Here is a 20,117-nt window from a genome sequence, read left to right on the forward strand (position 1 = left end):
TGGTTTCAAGTCCATGGTTGTGCAAGAAATTTGATTTTGGAATTTCACTGAAATGTCAATTCACTATGCATTGCAGTCTATGACAAAACTATGAATATTTTTTTCTAATACAAAACTAAGTAAATCTGTGCATTTATGTACACTTAATTATTAGTATTAATGTTAATGATTAGACTAGAGTGATTTCAAGTCCATGGTTGTGCAAGAAATTTGATTTTGGAATTTCATCGAAATGTTGATTCACTATACATTGTAGGCTATGAGGAAACTACAAATAACTCAAAGGTTATCTGATCCTAAATTGTTATTCAAAAGTTGTTCGACCTGAAGCTTCCAGTTGTTATTGATGACACTATGCACTATTCTGAATAGTTTGTATTCAGTCAATGTCCTCAAAAAATAAAAAATGTACATACAGCGACATGAACATTTGACACCGACCTATACCCAATGTATTGCCAATGGGAGAATGATATCAAATAAGTGATCTCCCAAATTGTTATTGAAAGAGTCATAATAGGGGACAGTTATGCACAATAGAGAAGTTGGATAAGTAGAAATCATGACAACTTAAATCAATGTGGCTGCTTGGATCATCAATACATTGTTTATTATACCCTTAAAATTGCGCCCGAAGGGCGCGCCGAAAATGGAAATGGCAGAAAATGAAAGTGCCAGGAGGTATTTTTTCTTTTTTCAGTATTCCATATTCTTCAATACGTGCACATGCAATTTCAGCTTTGATAAAAAAGGTGACCCTCCCCCAAGGGCATACACAAAATATTATGACCCTTCAAAAATGCTTGCGCGAAAAATAGCGAACCACCCCCAAAAAACACCGGCCCACCCCCCCCTGTAATTTGTGTCCAGTCCCTTATGTCGTTGACCTTTGTATACCACAAGGTCGAGGTATGTTATTTCATGTGTCGAGCTTTCGAACGAAAATTTGATGGTAGGCCCGTTTTGTTGATGCCTGAAGTGAACTCGTTCACTTCGTGTTCTGTTCCCATAAAGATCATGAAAATATCATCTCTGAGTCTAAGCCAGAGTAATATTTTCGATTTGTATTCATGTATTATTTTCATTTCCATAGCATTTCCATTTCCATTTTCAAATCCATAGCAAATTTTCCCGCACTCGGCAGTTCTGAACGTATCAAACTCAAGGGCTAAATCAGTTAACGAATGCATTTGGTCTGCATTCAGATCATTAAGACGACGATGACTCTGTCTGAACCGCATATGCAGCAGGTCAAAAACAGAAGACAAGCCAGTACGATGTCGTTCATTTCAGCCATCTTGTTACAATGTGGTATACTTGGCCATACACACCTTTTGAGCTCGAGAGGGCGCATTAAGACGTCTTAAACACTAAAACAAAGACCTAATTTTGTGAGTGTATTTGCAAATCATAAATAGTGTCACAGAAGCGTTTCAATTTTTCCCTATCTTAACGTAGTAAGAAACTGAACAGGTTGAACCAGTCACACCTCTCTTAATCCTACTGTTCTCAATGTTCCCCTCGTCAATATATCAATTACACGCCCTTAGCACCTTTCCCAGATTATTGATACTAATTTGTCAAAATGGCTGTTCTGGCCATCTTGATCATCGCTTTAAAATGCATGGTTGGGTATGTGACTTTGAAAGCAGCGTTGTAATTTAAAGTCCCTTTAGCAGTTTAGCGAAACACAGGAAAACATGAAACATTGCAAGTAAAATAAGAGAACGCAGCTGCACACATTGGCTATTAAATTATTTTTGGAGTTGTGTGGTCTATCATTTTGTGTTATGGCCTGATTGTATTTGTGTAGTCACTACTTAAATGCAGTATATTCATGTTGTGCACAGTGTTGTGTTTCGGTTTTTTTGGTGTTAGAAATTAGCCATGTCTGAGTAACTGTGATTATTCTGACGCTTTCGTTTCGGAACCCTGGGTAGTTCCTTTATCAGTCGCTTCAGTTTATGGGTTTGTTTGGTCCCTGTTTGATTGCTTTGTTCTACTAATAGTGTTGTTAGATTATATGTCTCGATTTGCAAAGCTTTGATGAAGACGCTGTTAGCATGGGGCTACTTGGTAGCTCCATGCTGTTACCACATCGTTTCTGTTCGTTTGTTTGTTTAGTCTTGCCTTCACTAATGTGTCCGACAATTTATAAAATTACATTTTCAGAAGGGAAACCTAACATTCAGCATTTTACCTCTACAAGGCTAAATTTATCTCCTTTTCAATCCTAATTATTTCGTTTAATTGTATCATTATCTACTTTTAACATACGGGCCGATAGTATTTGTTTCAAAGGTGTATTGAGTGCGTTTTTACGCTATAATTAAAAGATCATTATTTTTGCTGTACCACTATAGGGAAAAAGTGCGTGACTAGAGCGAGAAACTGACGCGTTCTCGCAATCAGTGAGAATCTGTTCTTATTCTCACCGCTGTCGGTGAGAAAATTTTAATCTCCACTGGAGATTGGTGAGAAATGCACTCCTTGGCGAGAATCAAGTGTGAGAACAAATTCTCACCGGTGAGAATGGAAATTCTCACCAAGTACAGCGAGAATTGAAATTCACTGGCGAGAATCATCAAGACTCGCCGTTCATTGGCGAGAATCATAAAGACTCTGAACGGCAAATCTTGATGATTCTCGCCAGTGAATTTCAATTCTCGCTGTACTTAATGAGAATTTCCATTCTCACCGGTGAGAATTTGTTCTCACACTTGATTCTCGCCAAGGAGTGCATTTCTCACCAATCTCCAGTGGAGATTAAAATTTTCTCACCGACAGCGGTGAGAATAAGAACAGATTCTCACCAATTGCGAGAAAGCGTCAGTTTCTCGCTCTAGTCACGCACTTTTTCCCTATAGTGTACTTGGAACCAGCATTGCTCTCAAACGCCTTTTGTAACGTATATGTTTTACAAACTTCCAATTTAACATTTTTTACAATACTGAAAATAAATCATTATTTACTGCATCTCGTTGCTTTTTAAAGATGGGCCAAAGGAAGTCTTTCTGACTAGCAACACGACTAAAAAGACAGGCGAGTATATGACGCTTACATGCACAACAAGCCGGAGTAATCCAGCTTCAACCATCACGTGGTATAAGAACGGTTCACCTTTAAAAGGACATTCTAATGTTATCAACATTACGACGATTACCGAGGAAAGTAGCGGACACAGTGGATTTATAACTAAAGAACAATTGCAATATAAAGTTACACCTAGCGACAATGCAGCAAAGATACAATGTTCAGCAAGCCTTGAGGATTTCCCTGATGAAATGCTAATATTCTCAAAGGAAATTACCATGTCTATTTTCTGTAAGGATACTTTCAATTATAATTTACCTTGAAAGGCTTTGTAAGCGTGGTTGACAAAATATGTTTCTTGATCACCCTTTTTGCCTAAAAATCATTTGTGATCATCTTTTCGAAATTGTGATTTGAAGTAACTGAGTAAGCAAATCGAGTGGTTTTGAGGAAAACAGAACAAGATTATTCTTGTCAAATTACATTATGATTTTTGTTCATACCTCATTACAGTTCCGCCGAACCATCCTGAAAACTGCCTTACTCAGCTAACAAAGACAACCCAAGGAACAGAATTGATAGTAAATCAATCGTTGACACTTCAGTGCACTTCCTGTAGCAGTAATCCGCCCGCCGATATACTGTGGTACATGGACGACCGTGAAATGAAGTCATCGAATCAAGCAGAACACAGTGATGGTTATTTCAACGGTACAGTATCAGAAGAAAAACTTCATCTCAATTTAAGCTATAAGCACAAGGGCCGTTCGATACACTGTGTAGCAACCAGCCGGATTTTTTCAGGACAGACATATGAGTCAAAGAAGATAAACTTGGATGTACATTGTGAGTATAACAATGAACGGTATTTGTTGAAATGTATGCCTGTTCCTTTTTACAGCAATAAACATTGCGTATTTAGTAGATGATTTGTTAAACAAATCAGTATTAAACTTTGTTTTTGAAGATGCGCCGTTTCCCGCCGATGAAAAAATTACCAGAAGAGTAGCAGTAAGCGTCGGTAAAACTGCTTCTCTACAGTGCCAAATGAAAGGCAATCCAACCTTATCTATCAAATGGTACGACCAAGACAGAAGTGAATTACAACCTGACGATAACAGACGATATATCGAAGAAGACCTAAACAAATTAATGCAAGAAAGCACGCTGTACATCAAAAATGTCAGCTACAGTGATTATGGGATATATTATTGCAGAGGTGAAAATAAACACGGAGATGTCGAGATTGTCATAATTCTCTCAAAAAAATGTAAGTTTCCCTTGCGTATTTCTCCCACCAGAGGGAATAGACATGTATACTATGCACGCTTTTGTTTATTGTTGTATTTCTGTCCTTTAGACCGCTTCAGTATATAAGGCTCATTTTGACAGCATGTAGCATACATGCAGTCTTTCAATGATTAATGACATTTTCTCAATGTTTGATACATCGCACAGCTGTTCCGGATGCTGTGACTAACATTGAAATCCATATGCAAGCGGACGTGGCCAACGTACATTGGACAGCGGGTTTCAACGGTGGCGATGGTCAGAAGTTCTACGTGGAGTATGTGAAGTTGCCTGAAGGGGTAACGGAAACGACGGAAGTGATCAGTGATAATAAACTTGGAGAAATCTCTGTCAATATAAGTGGTTTGGTTGAAGGGTCACGTTACAACATAACAGTTGTAAGCAAAAACGATATCGGAGAAAACAGAAGTCGAGCGCTGACGCTAATGGTAGAAGGTAAGGACAGCAGTTGCATTATAATGACTGCCCCATCTACGTATCGATTTTTTAACGCCACACCTCTGTTACTTTTGACACGCCTTGCGGACTAGGGTAAGTATGGCGTGTACGGTGTCAAATTTCTAACTAATATACTATACTGATTGCTGTGATTCTGCAGGCTGTGTAAAATTTGATTGCCTCAGTTAGCACTCGGCCATCTTAAATTTTCCTCAGATTTTATTTCAAAGGCAACCTTAACCATGCCAAGCTTTACAACCTTATTTTGCTTATGACCTTACTTATTTTAAAATTGGGAACTTTAAGAGGTTGATCACCATTTGATGTCTTACCTCATTAGAGCAGAAGCAGCCTATTGAAGAAGCAGCTTTAATTTCTAAACACCAATCATCACCCCGTGCCCTTTGTTTCACAGCTTCGTTACATGAATATAGCATACTTGCTAGTGTAAAGAAAAAAGCAAGTCTCTTTGTCTGTGGTTAAAAACTTTATTTTACCAGTGTTTCGACCACACACAGGAGGTCTTCTTCCGGGTCTTAAGTATGAAATAGGGATGATAAAAACACAGTGTTAACTGATGTAAAAATCTGGATACGATGTGTCGAAGGGAAGAGGACTGTGTGAATTTAATTTGACTGAAATAAAGTGACTCAGAGACGGATACCCTGTTAAACTGAATAAACTAAATGGAACCATGCTGGATAGAGTGTGTGACGGATGTATATTTATCTAATTCGTTATCAATAGCCAACAATAAAGTTGCTCAATTTTTTATCAATTAGTTGACGATGTCTGTCATACTGCTAAGAATGCCTGAACTGTTATAGTTGTACCACTCTATATGACCTCATCGAAGACAAATGTTATTTAGACCTACCCTAGGCTAAGGCATAAACAAAACAGATTGAAACAAAAATTGTTTTATCTGTAGTTTTTTTTATATCAAAATCTGTGAAAAACATCACAATTTACCGTGCCTTCATGTTGTCAATGTTTCCATGCATTTTCGTCGTGTTTCTCTGCGAAATTAAGCAGAGAAATTAAGCTGTGCAAGATTGCTTATGTGCAACCCTGGTTATGCAATCGAACTAATCAATCGCCTTGTATTGGCAAGTCAAGATCTTTCGTTCATGTTGTAATGATGCATGGGTACACCCATCTGAAAAACACGGTGTTTAATGTTGATAGCAAACATATTTATGACCTGGACAGTGTGTCCGTATACCCTGGCAGTGGGCTCATTTATTAATAGGAGTAACATTAAAATCGGAATAATGCTAAAATTCAACATTTTAGTTTTGAAACAAAACGATTTGTTTATACCCTTAGAATAAGCCTTCTGCGACACTTTTGCATTCCTCTTGCTTTCTAGAAAGTAACAACGAAACTACAGTAACTTTGCAGCCCAGTATAACGTTGTTCGTTATTGTAAGCTCCTGTGCTGTTGTTGTACTTGTGGTCATCGTTGCAGTTCCGGTAGTTTACGTGATCCGACGTCGCAACAAAGCGAATTTACGTGAGTACAACAATAAATAAAATAAAGTGTCGAATTTGTTGAACAGACAAAAATAAATACACATAGTATATAATTGTGAAATAAATATCAGTCATTTTTTCAACTCTGTCTCTCTCACAGAACACATGACATCGAGCCGTAGTTATGAAAGCATCAACAATGGTAAGTTACATATTATTGTGCTGTTGTAGTAATCTCTCTCCCACTCTCTGTCTCTCTGTCTCTCTGTCTCTGTCTGTCTGTCTGTCTGTCTGTCTGTCTTCTCTTACTCTCTCTCTCTCTCTCTCTCTCTCTCTCTCTCTCTCTCTCTCTCTCTCTCTCTCTCTCTCTCCCCATTTTTAGGGTTTTTTGTATTACTTTATTTATATCTTTTGTCAATAGATTTATTCCTGTGTACTATATCAGCAACAACATGAGTTGTTGAATGCCTACTGTATGAGTAGATATTGCCTACATGTAATACATATGATCGATGTTCCTTGAAATGATGATAAACGTCCCCGATGTTTCATTACATTCTGTGTCAGATCTACATCTCATTCGAACACCAATATTAACACAACAACTACACTGTTCCACATAGTGTTATGCCTTCTGCATGTTTAAAACTGAACTAAACACGATTATTAAATTGAGAGAATCAGGCTTTTAAATTTTTGCAATTATCAAAAGTGTTAGGTGCCCTATAGCTGAAAGTTGCAATATTACAAATTACCAATAAAAAAAGTTTATTGCAAAAAAGAGAGCCCCTTATACGGTGAGCTTACATGTTCTTATCAAACCTTCACTACTACGTTATTCAATTATCCCCAATTAGTTCCAATCATGTTACAATACTTTGATAAATACCCCTTTATCGTTTATTTTTCATAGAGATATGCGACTCAGTGAAAGGTGACGGTCGATGTTTTTACCTTCATTCCAATTGTCATTCTTTTTGAATTAAATCATTGCCCAAGCTTAGTACCTACAAAGCCAGCACATTTGTCAACGAGAACAAAGTATTAATTTGTAAAAAAATATATTATATTTGCTTTACACTAACGTTTATATCAAGATTTTCTATCATAAAATCGACAGAACGCAGATGTCATGGTGAATCAGAAAGACCTAATGACGAAACGGATGAAACCGTGAATTATGAAAGTATTCCTTTAAACAATATTGTTACAGAAGACAATGAAATCGACTGTATATCATCTGGTGATCAAGTAAGTTATTATTTTAGATTATCATTAGCGTCATGTTTTACAGTAAGCTGAATACAAAAATGAATAATGTTCGCTCTATATAATGCCAAACTAGATTAAAGGGTTTAAACGTAGCTCAACTGAGTTTCATGCAGGGTAAATATAATAAATCGTATTTAAATCATGGTCAGCATTCATCCATATAAATACTTAGCAAAATATGTTTATACCGATGAAACGTTAAAGCACAGGAGGAAACGTTCAGAGTTGGAAGGTATTAAAGTTTTGCTCGTTAATGAGTTTATAATTGAAACTGCTGTAAATTGGATCGGTCTTCTTCAAAATTATCTCAAGGATTCATTATATATCCATTATGCATCACGAAACATACATTTCTTTTACATTAATAGTCCTGGAATCTATTTTCATCACATTTCAGACATCCGATGCTTACAAAAAACTCGAAGTCAGGAAGACGTCGCAAACTTACATGAAACCTGGAGAGTTTCCATTTGAATTTCCAAGAGACAGACTGCATATTACAGAAACCCTATACACAAGTACATTCTTTAGAATTGTGAAGGGCATAGCTTGGTTTATAGACGGCAAAGATGGACCAAGTGCTGTTGCCATTAAAACTGAGATAAGTAAGAAATGTGTAAATGTGAATTTCAATATGCTTTAGGACCTATATGCATGGTTTCGAAATGTGTTAATGAATTGATTTGTGTAATTGTAAACGTAATCTACAGTCTGGGAACTTATTAAGGTTCCAAGACAAGAAATTGACCTCTTTATTCAAACAATTCTCTGGTGCTTAATAAGCTTAGAACCCCCCGTACATTATACATTTTCTGAAAGCCTAGATATAGGGGAACATTTTGGTAACCACAGTGTCACCAATGTTTACATAGCTATTACGTGACAGGTAATTTGCATAACCTTTCAAAAATCGGTTTCCTATGATTTGTCCCAATACTTCAAAATATCGTACTTAAACTTGCTGGAATGCAAGCTGTTACAAGGCTCTCCAAAAGTGTGTCTCAGATTTTTTACATCTTGCTTAGTTTTTATTTGAGCACAATTTTAAAGAAATCAACTAGGCTTAAATTCACCCCTCTGGAAGTTTTTCTGGCATAAAAATTGTTTAAGAAAGTATAAAAAAATTCTGAGACACTCTTTCGAAGATCCTTGGAATAGTTTGCACTCATACAAATTTCAGCCACATATCTCAAAGCATAGAGACAAAATTATGGGGAAAACCGATTTTTGAAAGATTATGCAAACTACCTGTCGTGTGATAGTTATGTAAACAATGGTGACACTATGGTAACCAAAATGTTGCTCTGTATCTAGGCTTTCCGATAATATATAATTTACGGCGGTTCTGAGCTTATTAACCACTATAGAACTGGTAGCTTAAAAAGGTCAATTTCTTGTCTTGGAACCTTAATATAGTAGATATCTTCACGCGACGAATGTTTAAAATTTGTTCTTTTCCGTCATTGGCCCGGAGAGATACATTATTGCTCAAGCACTTGTCGCTTTCAAACATCTCTTTTCAAGGTCATAGTAAAGGTTATAGCGTCATTTTGATGACAAATGTACTACATATAGAAAAAAAAATATTACTATATTCGTAAAGTCCCCAAACTGTTCAATGAATGCTATTGTTGATTTTTTCACACGGAGTCAACAGATCCTGAGCATCGGACTGATAACGTATATATCATATATTGTGACTGTCCGATAATTCGTAATATCGATTTGTTCACACAGAGTCTAAAGATCCTCAGCATCAGAGCGATTTGTTACAGGAAATAAAACTGATGAAGAAAATTCACAGCGACGAAAATGTGATAAGAATGTTAGGCTACTGTGCTGAAGAGGGTGAGTGTGCACAAAATAGACTCTCACTTGATCATGACACGGAAATATTTGAAACAGAATATGTTGCTATTTCGGCTTTTTAAAATAACTTAATTCTTTTATACTTTATCACGTTCAAAAATGAGTGTTTAGTCATATATCTGTCATTGTCGGTCATAATAATCTTAACGGCCCTGATATGGTTTTTACGGACCGAGTTTGTACGGCTGAACGGCCCGTGTGAGGGCCCATATGACGTACAACCGAGATTCGCAAAAAAAAACGAAACAAAACAAAACAAAAAAAACACAAAAAAAACCGTATCAGGGTCTTAAAGGTTTGATTATATACCTTATGGAATTATAAATTTGTAGTTAAAATGATGTGCAAAGATTTGGAGATAAAAAGTCATGCAATGTCAAACTTTAATCTCAATTTCTGTAGATTATTTCAGAAAATCGATGGCCGTATGCCGTCGCGTATTGACATACATAATGACGTCATATGTTTACCTGTTGAACTTGTGGAGTTATGTACGTAAACCAACAAAGAATGAGGCGTAAATCGAGATGTAAGAAGAATGGCGTGGTGTAACTTATCGTTAATTTCATTGCGCCGGCAGGGAGTAACTATCATGAGTAAAAAGTTAGATTGAAAGAAATATTGTGTCTTATTTATGACGATTTCGCGATGAAATGACTGTGTACATGAAACTGGGCGACGGGTGACAATTTGGCTTTAATAGATCTGTCGCCTGATTGCACTCAGTCTCATTTATATTTTTTTAGTCAGTAACTTGCAAATCATTTTTCTTTAAAAAGCAGACCTCATCGATAATATGCTTAGTCAACATTGGATTTTAATATGGAACCCTGAGAAATACCCCCTGCGGAGACGTCCGAATCTCACGCTTGCTTTGGTTATGAATGTAATAACTAGAATGATGCTAGATCTTAATTATACGCGATTGCCCATGTTCGGACAAATCAAGCCTGGGCGCAATAAGGTACAATATGACACAAATTAATGTGACGGCGTCTTTTCTCATAGCGTTACACAGGAACGTGGCTCGACGTATTTCATAATACTCAATTTGTAGCTGTTATTTTGCATATTACGCAGCTCCAATGGTTTTAATAATGGAATATGCATCGTATGGTAACTTAAAGACTTACCTGAAAGATAATCGTCAGCTTTTTACACCTGGTAAACACGAGTCTTCAAGAAGTCAAATGCTGGCATTTGCTACAGACGTCGCTAACGGGATGAAACATCTACAAAGAATCAAGGTAATGGATACTAAGGAGAGGTAACATGTTTAATGCAAAAATTCAACGTCTACGTCTTTCACATTGGACGAAGGATTGATGGCTATCAAAAGGTTAATCATGTGCACGGTACCACTGTACCATCGTGTCTTGTGCCTACAGAATACCAAAACATAATACGAAAAGTAGATAGTGTTTTGATTAAACGCTTTGACTTAAGTCATGTTGCAGCCGACATATTTCGCCCAAATGAGATAAGGGTAGAGAAAAATAAAGGCTTATTATAGCCGGAATTGCAAGTTTCAGCCAGGTTTTATTTTTATATTGTGACAGATTGTTCATCGGTACCTGGCAGCTAAACATGTGTTGGTATTTGCAGGAGGTATCTGCAAGATATCAAACTTCAGCTACGCCAGTGGTGTGATGAGTGACGAAAGGTTTTTCGAAACAAAAATGGTGATTACTTACTTAATGGTGATTCATTCATTCATTCATTCATTCATTCATTCATTCATTCATTCATTCATTCATTCATTCATTCATTCATTCATTCATTCATTCATTCATTCATTCATTCAGTTAGTTTGTCTGTTGGTAGATGAGTACTCGTTTGTTGGTCAATTAGGTAGTTACCAATTGTCAGTCAGTCAGACAGTCAGTTAGTTAGTTAGTTAGTTAGTTAGCCAGTTGCCAATGTTAGTTAGTTATTCAGAATGCTAGATCGTGTGTTTGTTATTTTGCCAGTTTTCAGATTCTTTACTCATCAGCGCATGGTATCGTCTATTTACGACGCAGAATCAAATTTCTGTGCAAAAGTATGGAATTTGTTTATGCAAAATAGTCATCATCCAATTGACTAGTCTACATCTTATTGTCTTCTCTGTATAATCTGCCTTCAGCTAAGTTATAAATTGATATTGTGGTTCAGAATTGTCGCTTTCGAAGCGTACCACTAATTAAGCATTAATTGCAGAAGGGTACTAAAGCTTGCATTAGATTCTTTGAATACTCAAAGTTAACATAAAGGGGCTCGCCGCATCTACTTCAAAGGGTAAAATAAATGTTGACTGTTCTGGAACTTACCAAACTCAAAACGTATGTACATGTGACTAATATTTAGCAAATAAAACATGCTCTCTTCTTAGGAGGAATATACACGGGTTATGCGAAATTTAGTGAATTCATACAAGTTTAATGCACATATTGTAGAATAAAGCGTATAACAATTAGTTAAATCCGATTCAACTTTATAAATTAGGTTACAGAATAATGAAGTGAGTCATTTTCTCATTTTGTTTCTCACATAGAAAACCCAATATCAGTGGATGGCACCTGAATCATTGATGGAGAAATCGTTCACCTTGAAGACAGATGTCTGGTCATTTGGCGTGGTTCTTTGGGAGATATTTTCTCTTGGTGACAAATGATTGCAGAAATGACGTTCTTGCATTCTGAATACAAAATAGCTCATGTTTGTAATCTGTCTTTTGAACCAGGGCCGACAGTTTTTAGAATTTCAAGCAGTATAGTTTGGTACTACATACTGCCCTAGTTCATTAATTTGCCGACCTTACAGTGGAGTACATTATTTCGGCATTCATATATTCAATGTCCGGAAAAATAAAGAGGTTTGCACGCTGGAGTATTGCAGTTATTTATAGTGCCTGAACTACCAAAAAAACAATGTTCAAAATTGATAAACGAATCGCAAGAGTAAGGCGGCCGAGTGTCTTAAACTCACTGACAATTATGAAATTAGGCAATGTTAAATTGCAAAGGAATTATATTTGTTGATAAAAGAGATTTAATTGTTTTCCTTGGGTTGTTTGAAACATGTTTTAACTGTGTAATAAGTATACCATAAGTATATATGCATTGAATACGTTGTTTAAGGACGACGTTTATTAGATAAAACAGTATAGGGAACATTTTGTAAGACAATTTTTAGAATGCATATTAGTGTAAATTCGTAATAATCTTTTATTAAAGCCCTTGAAGAAATATATATCAGGTGAATTCATCTAGTCTCTGGTGCGGTTTTCAGTTAGTTGGCCTAGTTAGCCCTACTCAGGTCTTTGTTTCGAAGTTTTGAGAACCGTGATACGGGCGTGGAAACAAACTAACATCTAATTACTGATATGTAAACCAGTTATTAGATCCTACTGTTTTGCAAATACTTAATTATATTTTAGTAACTACAACCGAATCCAAATCATCTACTCAGTTACTCAGTTTGTATAACAGCGTGATAGAAATCACCTCATCACTGTTGAATATCATAGTAACGGCAAGAATGATAACCAATGTCTGCTGTGAAATCTTTTCTATTTTAGGTCGATATCCTTACAAACATACCACTAAAAGTGACCTCCTGGCATTGCTAGAGAAAGGGCAACGTATGGTCAGCCCGGATGGTTGTGAGGACATCATGTAAGGAACTACAAATCGATTTATTTTATTTTATGTGTTGCCGCTCGATACATATTTTTTCTCTTTAAAATAGGAATTATTAACATTATTCCAACAGATATGAATGGATGTTGTCATGTTGGAAATGGCGTCCAAGTTTACGTCCATCCCTGCAATCTGTCCACCAGAAATTGAGGAACTTAAGTAAGAATTGTAAGGTATGGTAGCTTCAGACCTATTGTTGTAATGCAGTACTGGATATAAACGGAATCCACAAACGTATTTGTCTACAAAAGCTGTAAAATAAATGTACAAAACCTATCATGATGACATCGATGACGACAAAAGTGATGATGAGTATAATGATCATGATGGCTATCGTGGTTTTGCTGTTTGCGTTATATAATGTAGCTGTTACTATTTGTTACTCGATAATTTTATCCCGAGACTGTAAAATTGAAACTTTTTACTTGACAGTGATATAAAGAACGTTTTACTTGCAGGAATACTCGTATTCTGAGGATGCTTAGGGGAAAAGATCAGCAAGTAGATAACAACGAACGTTTCTTAATACTTACTGCAGCTCAATTTTCAAACATCCTATGTTTGAAAGGTTATGCGTGTATTTGTATCATCTTGAGTTTCCAACCAGTTCAGGAACAGAGTAAATATAGTTTATCTCCTCACGTGACGAATATGTACCAGATATAGCTTTCAAATAACAAAGCTAAGTAGATGTTCATTATTGTAATGATAAGGGCACATTAATCCAAACGGCATGTAAGGAAAACAATTGTATTCATTTTGTTATAGAAATCAAAAGGAAATCGGGTTAAATTTGTTTTCGTTATTTTTATGCGAGTAAGCAAAGTACGAAACCCCGGTCGAAATTTGCGACGAGTTTACTTCGAATTTACGACTTGAATATATGACGCAAAGGCTCTACTTGTCGATACTCCATTTCCAAAGTCGGCTATTTTCCTTTTGTAGAGGTTAGATAATCTTGGAAGTAAAACGATACAAACACATTTCAAATATTGGGCATAGATTCTATGATATAGTTACTTTTTTATATGAAGACATACAATAGAATTAAATTAGACAAACGGTGACTTTTATACTTGTTGCACTTCTAGAGATAAATTAAGGTGGCGCTGCATGTTGCCAAAACAGTTTTTTTAAAGCAATATTTCTCATCAAAGATGACAAGGAAAACCCCTCATACTACATATTGTCAAAAAGCAGAGACTCTAAAGTTTAGTATGGTAGCAGTAGTTTACTCGAAAAATAAAGTGGGTGTATACTTGTGGTAAAAAAATGTTATTATTGATAAAAATTAATTTAAGTCAAAAACCTGACACTATTTTCTGAAATGTAATATTTAACTTGAAAGAACAGTATATGTAGAAAAAAACGACTATTTTATTTGCATTATCTATCTTCATTCAAAAAATGGCAAGGGTTGAAAAACTGACATTCAAAAAAAGTGATTAAAATCATGATTAGTAAAATTCAAATGCCTCTTATTTAAAATGTAAGAATTTTATTGTCAAACAAAATAGTCTTTTTTTTCAAAGAGCATTTCAAGAACACAATTTGAAAATTTCAAATAAAAATGACTCAGCCAGAGTGGAGTTACATTCTTTGGAAATCATGAAATTGGGAGGAAAGAGAAGCCAGGAAATCGGGTGATTTGCATTCATTTGCATAAATTAACACTTCATTATCACGAAACTTAATGACTGCTTGACAAGCTAAAAGGTAAACCCCACCAACATGTTAACCTTGGGTTAACATAATCATTAAAATTGAATGAATATTTGCAAAAACGTGATTGTTAAGCAAAATATGCTATGTTGGGTGCAGCACCCCTTAAGACGATAATTCAACAGTGTCGATTTTTTGGTAACACGTTTGTTAAGCTAAGATTGCATGCCATGAGGTGTTGGCAGACATTATTTTTCGATTACTCATTATGCTGTCGACAGGAAAGATTTTTTTAAAGAGTGGATTTTATCATATGAAATCCTTAGATTTATTTATTAACACATAAAATATACAATGCATTGTAAGTAAGATGAATGTAATCAAGAAATAGTAAGATTATTCCACTAGAGCAAGCTCTAATGTGTTAGTTATTAATGTACATTAGTTTCGGGAAAAACAGTCTATCGATGTTGACTTTGAAATTAATGTCAAATAATTCCCATACATGTGACTAAATATCTGAAAAATATTTCACGCAAAGTTGATGCCAATATTTGACAATACACGTAGCTAGTTGATGTAATGACAAATATAATTATTGCATTTTTCGCTTGCTAATAAAGCACTTCACTAGCAACTCATGAAATAGACTGACCTTGTGATTACATTGTAATAAACATTAGTATATCATTATTGACTGATTGGAATATTGGTTCATTTCAAATATATGCTAGTCACACTGCTAACAGTTCATGTTGTTTAATCAATGCCAATTTGGTCAATACGACATAAAAACACTTCAATATATAACCAATACAAACAGTGTGATGATGTACGGTAGAACTAATAAATATACATCATACATGTTGAACACCAGAGAGAGAGAGAGAGAGAGAGAGAGAGAGAGAGAGAGAGAGAGAGAGAGAGAGAGAGAGAGAGAGAGAGAGAGAGAGAGAGAGAGAGAGAGAGACAGACAGACAGACAGACAGACAGACAGACCAGCAGGAAGGCAGGTTTAATAAGTGTCGATAATCTCATTGTATGGTAAACCATTTTGATAAAGACCACTTTACAGGCAGTTTGCATGCCTCCGTTGAAGCTAGTCATTTTCTGTGTGGTGTGTTACCGACACGCAACGTAGCTTTTTCATTTGCAAACAAAAATAAAAGGTTCAATTATCCATCATCGCTCCAATAGTGACTCAGCAATTAGAGTATACTTTACCGGTGTCAGTGATAGGAAATGTGTATGTGTCTGTGTGACTGTGAGTGTGTGTGTGTGTGTTTGTGGTTTACCTTTGTACCACTAGGGCAAACTGATGTTATTCTCGTCCATTTTGACAGCGAAGTCTAGTGTTATTTTTCGTAGCCATACTTCATTAACTATTCTGATTGTGTGTAGGCTTTTATGATTCGAAAGTTTACTTTGTCATATTTAAAGATAAACAAAAACAACGTATGTACTGATTAGATAAAGGGTCGTGACAGATTATGCTATTTTAATTTACATTACAGATACATATGTCCGCCTCATAAAAGGTGTAACGCATGTATACCCTCAACGAGGTCACGGAAACTCGGATACTTTCTTCACAACTAGCACATGGCGTATTTGATAAACTTCCATTAACAGAAAATACCTTTTCTGTAGCAGCACAACTACTGATCTTTTGTTAGGTTACAACAGGAAACAACTGCGGCTGGTATACAAAAAATTGAAATTGGACAACAAATTCCACGTTCTTGATGGGAATACTGACTCCCAATTCATCGATCATTAACAATAAAATCATCAGAGAGGCGCGAGGAAATAACTATGACCCAACAAGTTACTTTAGGATAAATGGTTTGAATTAAAGATATAAGATAGTATATGATTTGTTACTAGGATAAGCCCTCGATCGTATTTACAGTAGGGCTGTTGTTGAATTTTGTCGTCGTGTTGAGGGGGTTATAGTAAAGAAAATAATAACAAAATATGCATATTTATTTCTAATAGTGAATGATCGATGGAAAAAGGGTCATTTCCTGATGACATGAAACATTTTAACCAGATTTCTCGGCATGAACTGTCGGTATGAAAAGTATATTGCTACTGATTTGGCAGGAAGACGGCCTTCGCGACGGTTGCAATTATGAAATCGATATTTCCCATTCGATCATAGGACTATTTTAACTGGGTCTCCTCTTCCACTCCTTTTCCATTAAACAGCTGTCACTTGCACAGCTTTTATCGAAAATTAACTTGTATCGTCAGAGGGAATATATAAGGATGGAATGCTTACTCAAGATTCCACATAAAACGTAATCTCATTGACAGTTACTTTATACACATTGCAAAATCATTCTTATTTCCTTGCTACTAATTGACGCAACGATGCATACAGATAATAGTAATTTGTGCAATTGTTTAACGTTAAAGGTTAGGTTAGGTTAGGTTAGGTTTTCAAAGAATTCCAAAATTACTTATTCGGTCATACTCTACTTTATATAAAAATAGGACCCTGTGATTTTTAAAAGCGCTTGAAGAATTCTCACAGTGAGTAGTGACAACAAGTGGTGTGAAGCCAATTTATTTTCCAATACTATCGAACAATCTATCTGCCTACTAAATATATGTAGCGCCATCTGAGTAAACAATGCTTACTCACAGTGGAGCTGTAACTTTCGAACGAAATGAAAATGTCCTCTCAAGATATCAGCGATTTTAAAGTACACAGTATGGGACAGGTTCTGTCACCTCCAGAAGCAGAGTGCAATAAAGTACTGGAGCTGTTGAAGAGATGGACCTACGGTCCTGGGAAGCCAGAGTTCTTTGTGGTGTTTGAATCAGGTACATCAAAATGGAATTTTAATTAATTTGTAAATTGAATTTAAAAAAAAAAGATTTTTCTCTTTTGTGCGATTTAGTATAATTTTGGTTTAGCACGAACATTCTGTAGTTTAGATTAATTTTGTCTTGTGTTTTCCTTGTTTGATTTCACAGTCTTCATGCAGATTTGTAACATTTGGAAGAATGGTTACCTAACAGTAATATTGAATCACGACCCATCAGATGGTTGGACGGAGCTATCTAACAACTCGCTCGAGCATTGAGAATGGGCTGAGAGAAAACTCACCCTTTTGGCAGGAGTGTGGTTTACTGTCTGACTGTTTCTTCTTAACCGCGTTTTATACTTTGATTGCCGCATGCTGAACTAGACTGTGTGTGAGACACATTGGGAATACCCTCCAGTGGCAAGCGCGGAGGCATGAATTCAAAAATGCCGAAAGTCTTGAGTTTTCCTGACTGTGGGGGCAGACATCCTACTTGATCCACTAATGTAGCCATGGCAATCAGCCTAAAGTGGACTCTGACCTCAGAGCAACGGTGATTGTGTAACAATACGTAGGTTACAGAACTACAACAGACTCTCGTCATGTATTCTCTTGTAATTGCCGGTTTTGGTTATAGAGATCATTTGACTTTTCTTTGTATTATTGAAGCTGGTCCTTGTAAAGTGTTGATTCTTCGGATAACAGTCAGATCGCACGATGCTCATTATTATATATGTTAATAAGGGAAAGTAATTCAAACCCAGTGTCAGTTACAGTGGGTCCCGCTGACCGTTACCGAACGGGGCCGTTTTTTCACACAAAATTACAGAGCTCTTTTCCAGCGATTTCGACCATTTTAAGGCAAACCTGTGTATTCGTGTGAAGGTAGGTATATTGAATTGTTACTGAATGACTTTTTGGCAACTTCTGTAGTGCAGTTTCTTTGAAATCGCGAAATTTCTGACGACTGTGAAAAAACACAGAAAGCGTTAACATCCTCTCGATTATTTTTGAGCGGACTGTTACACATGGAATTTACCACAAAATGTCAAACTCTAATCAAAATATAGACATCAACCCTCCCTTCTGTGAGTTTTCATTTACTTCCAAGCTTTTATAGTGATATTATGGCCAGTTCGATTTTGTTTACTTTTCAACTCGTGAGCGCCATTGTCCACTGCAAAATGGCGGGAGAAAATAGCATGATCGCGGGCGTAAACTGATTATATATAGTTTTTTTTCCACTCTCGTGCGAAGATATATTTGTAGTTTTGTCGTAATTACAGTGATTGTGATCTATTTGATTGTACACCAAGTAGTTTCGGACTGATTCATTCGTGATAGTCTCGGAAAAGCGGACGATCGATGTGTTTGTCCTGTGATTACACCGGGAAATGCGGAAGTCCTCCATTGCGGAAGTAAATCAATGCTGACATCGGGCGCGAAATACTTCTGGCCGTTGGGAACGAATGAGATATTGCTATCATCGAGTCTTCGGCGCGAAATTTATGGTTTTTTAGCGGCAATACTGTCGTATTACACTAAGCGATTGTGGTATATAGTTAAACTTGAGTGTACATTTGGCGTAGGACCGCGAGGTTAACCGTGCCCGGCCGCCACACTTTTTACCTGCATTGGCATTTAATCACTGCGTTTCTAAAGTTTTTCCGATGGAAGAACTTGCACCTCTTCTGCTAAGCTTGGTGACAACCCCAAACTCGTCGAATGTTAAAATATCTCCTCATGGCTGATGCCTCAACCAATTCGGTCAGTGACTTAAAGGACTGTACATGGCGGGCACGATTGTGTACGCGGGCCATACAATTGTGTAAACTAAACGTTAGCTTGGTGTATTTGGTATCCAGTCTAAAGTATGAGACGAATTGACCAAACAAAAATCAACTGTCTTTACTGCCAATTTGACCACTTATAAAGGCTTATCATTGATTGCCTGGGTACTTCTGAATTTTACCAAACTTCAAGATTTTTTAAAGTTTACCAGTCATGTGAACTAAGTTTTTTCAATCTATTCTTTCAGATTTCCAGCTGAACCTTGAAGACAGTGGTGTTGCGATTGAAGTTAGTTTTATTTTAACTCTCTGAGTTTGTTTATTCTGTATTTGTACGTGCAATTTACTCTGTATTTATACTAGCAGTTTACTCTGTATTTATTGTACCTCTCTGAGTTCGAGTGACTATTTACTCTGTATTTTGCAGTAGTGGTTTAACATTGTAGCCCCTTACCAAACATTTAAAAATGAAATAAAGATTGATCTTTATATAGTAGATATTTTGTGTATAAGTATATTCGAGTACCGATTCTGACTTTGACGAACTGACTGACGAATATAAATGGACGGAAGAGAAACAACCAGACGATTCCAATGATAGTGACTATGATTCCAATGATGGTGACTGTGATGACGACTGTGATCCATACGTGAAGTAAATCATAGACCCTACTAACATACATCGACCCAATGACAACAAAACAAATGTTTGCCCGTATGATACACAATTTTTTTATTGCATACTTTATCAGTGAATGGTTTTGAAGTTA

General features: G+C 36.3%; 2 protein-coding genes across 2 annotated transcripts in view; both read left to right on the top strand.

Annotated features, from left to right (window-relative positions):
- Positions 1–3,002: 3,002 nt before the first annotated feature.
- Positions 3,003–20,117, top strand: part of LOC139128791 (leucine-rich repeats and immunoglobulin-like domains protein 1) — an 87,867-nt gene continuing 70,752 nt past the window's right edge. Inside the window, exons 1-5 of the mRNA XM_070694504.1 lie at positions 3,003–3,324; positions 3,547–3,879; positions 4,001–4,303; positions 4,492–4,779; positions 6,155–6,298. Coding sequence (XP_070550605.1) covers positions 3,051–3,324; positions 3,547–3,879; positions 4,001–4,303; positions 4,492–4,779; positions 6,155–6,298 — 1,342 coding nt within the window. The 5' untranslated portion in view covers positions 3,003–3,050. The remainder of the gene's footprint in view (positions 3,325–3,546; positions 3,880–4,000; positions 4,304–4,491; positions 4,780–6,154; positions 6,299–20,117) is intronic.
- On the top strand, positions 8,497–14,099 carry LOC139128786 (tyrosine-protein kinase SRK3-like). The gene is made up of 8 exons (XM_070694498.1): positions 8,497–8,524; positions 9,268–9,378; positions 10,480–10,646; positions 10,959–11,081; positions 11,933–12,041; positions 12,959–13,055; positions 13,153–13,252; positions 13,538–14,099. Exons 1-8 carry the CDS (start codon positions 8,497–8,499, stop codon positions 13,562–13,564), a joined length of 762 nt encoding a protein of 253 aa, XP_070550599.1. The 3' UTR covers positions 13,565–14,099.

The sequence above is a fragment of the Ptychodera flava genome, unplaced genomic scaffold (genome assembly GCF_041260155.1).
Source record: "Ptychodera flava strain L36383 unplaced genomic scaffold, AS_Pfla_20210202 Scaffold_70__1_contigs__length_633064_pilon, whole genome shotgun sequence".
NCBI classification, from domain to species: Eukaryota; Metazoa; Hemichordata; class Enteropneusta; family Ptychoderidae; genus Ptychodera; species Ptychodera flava.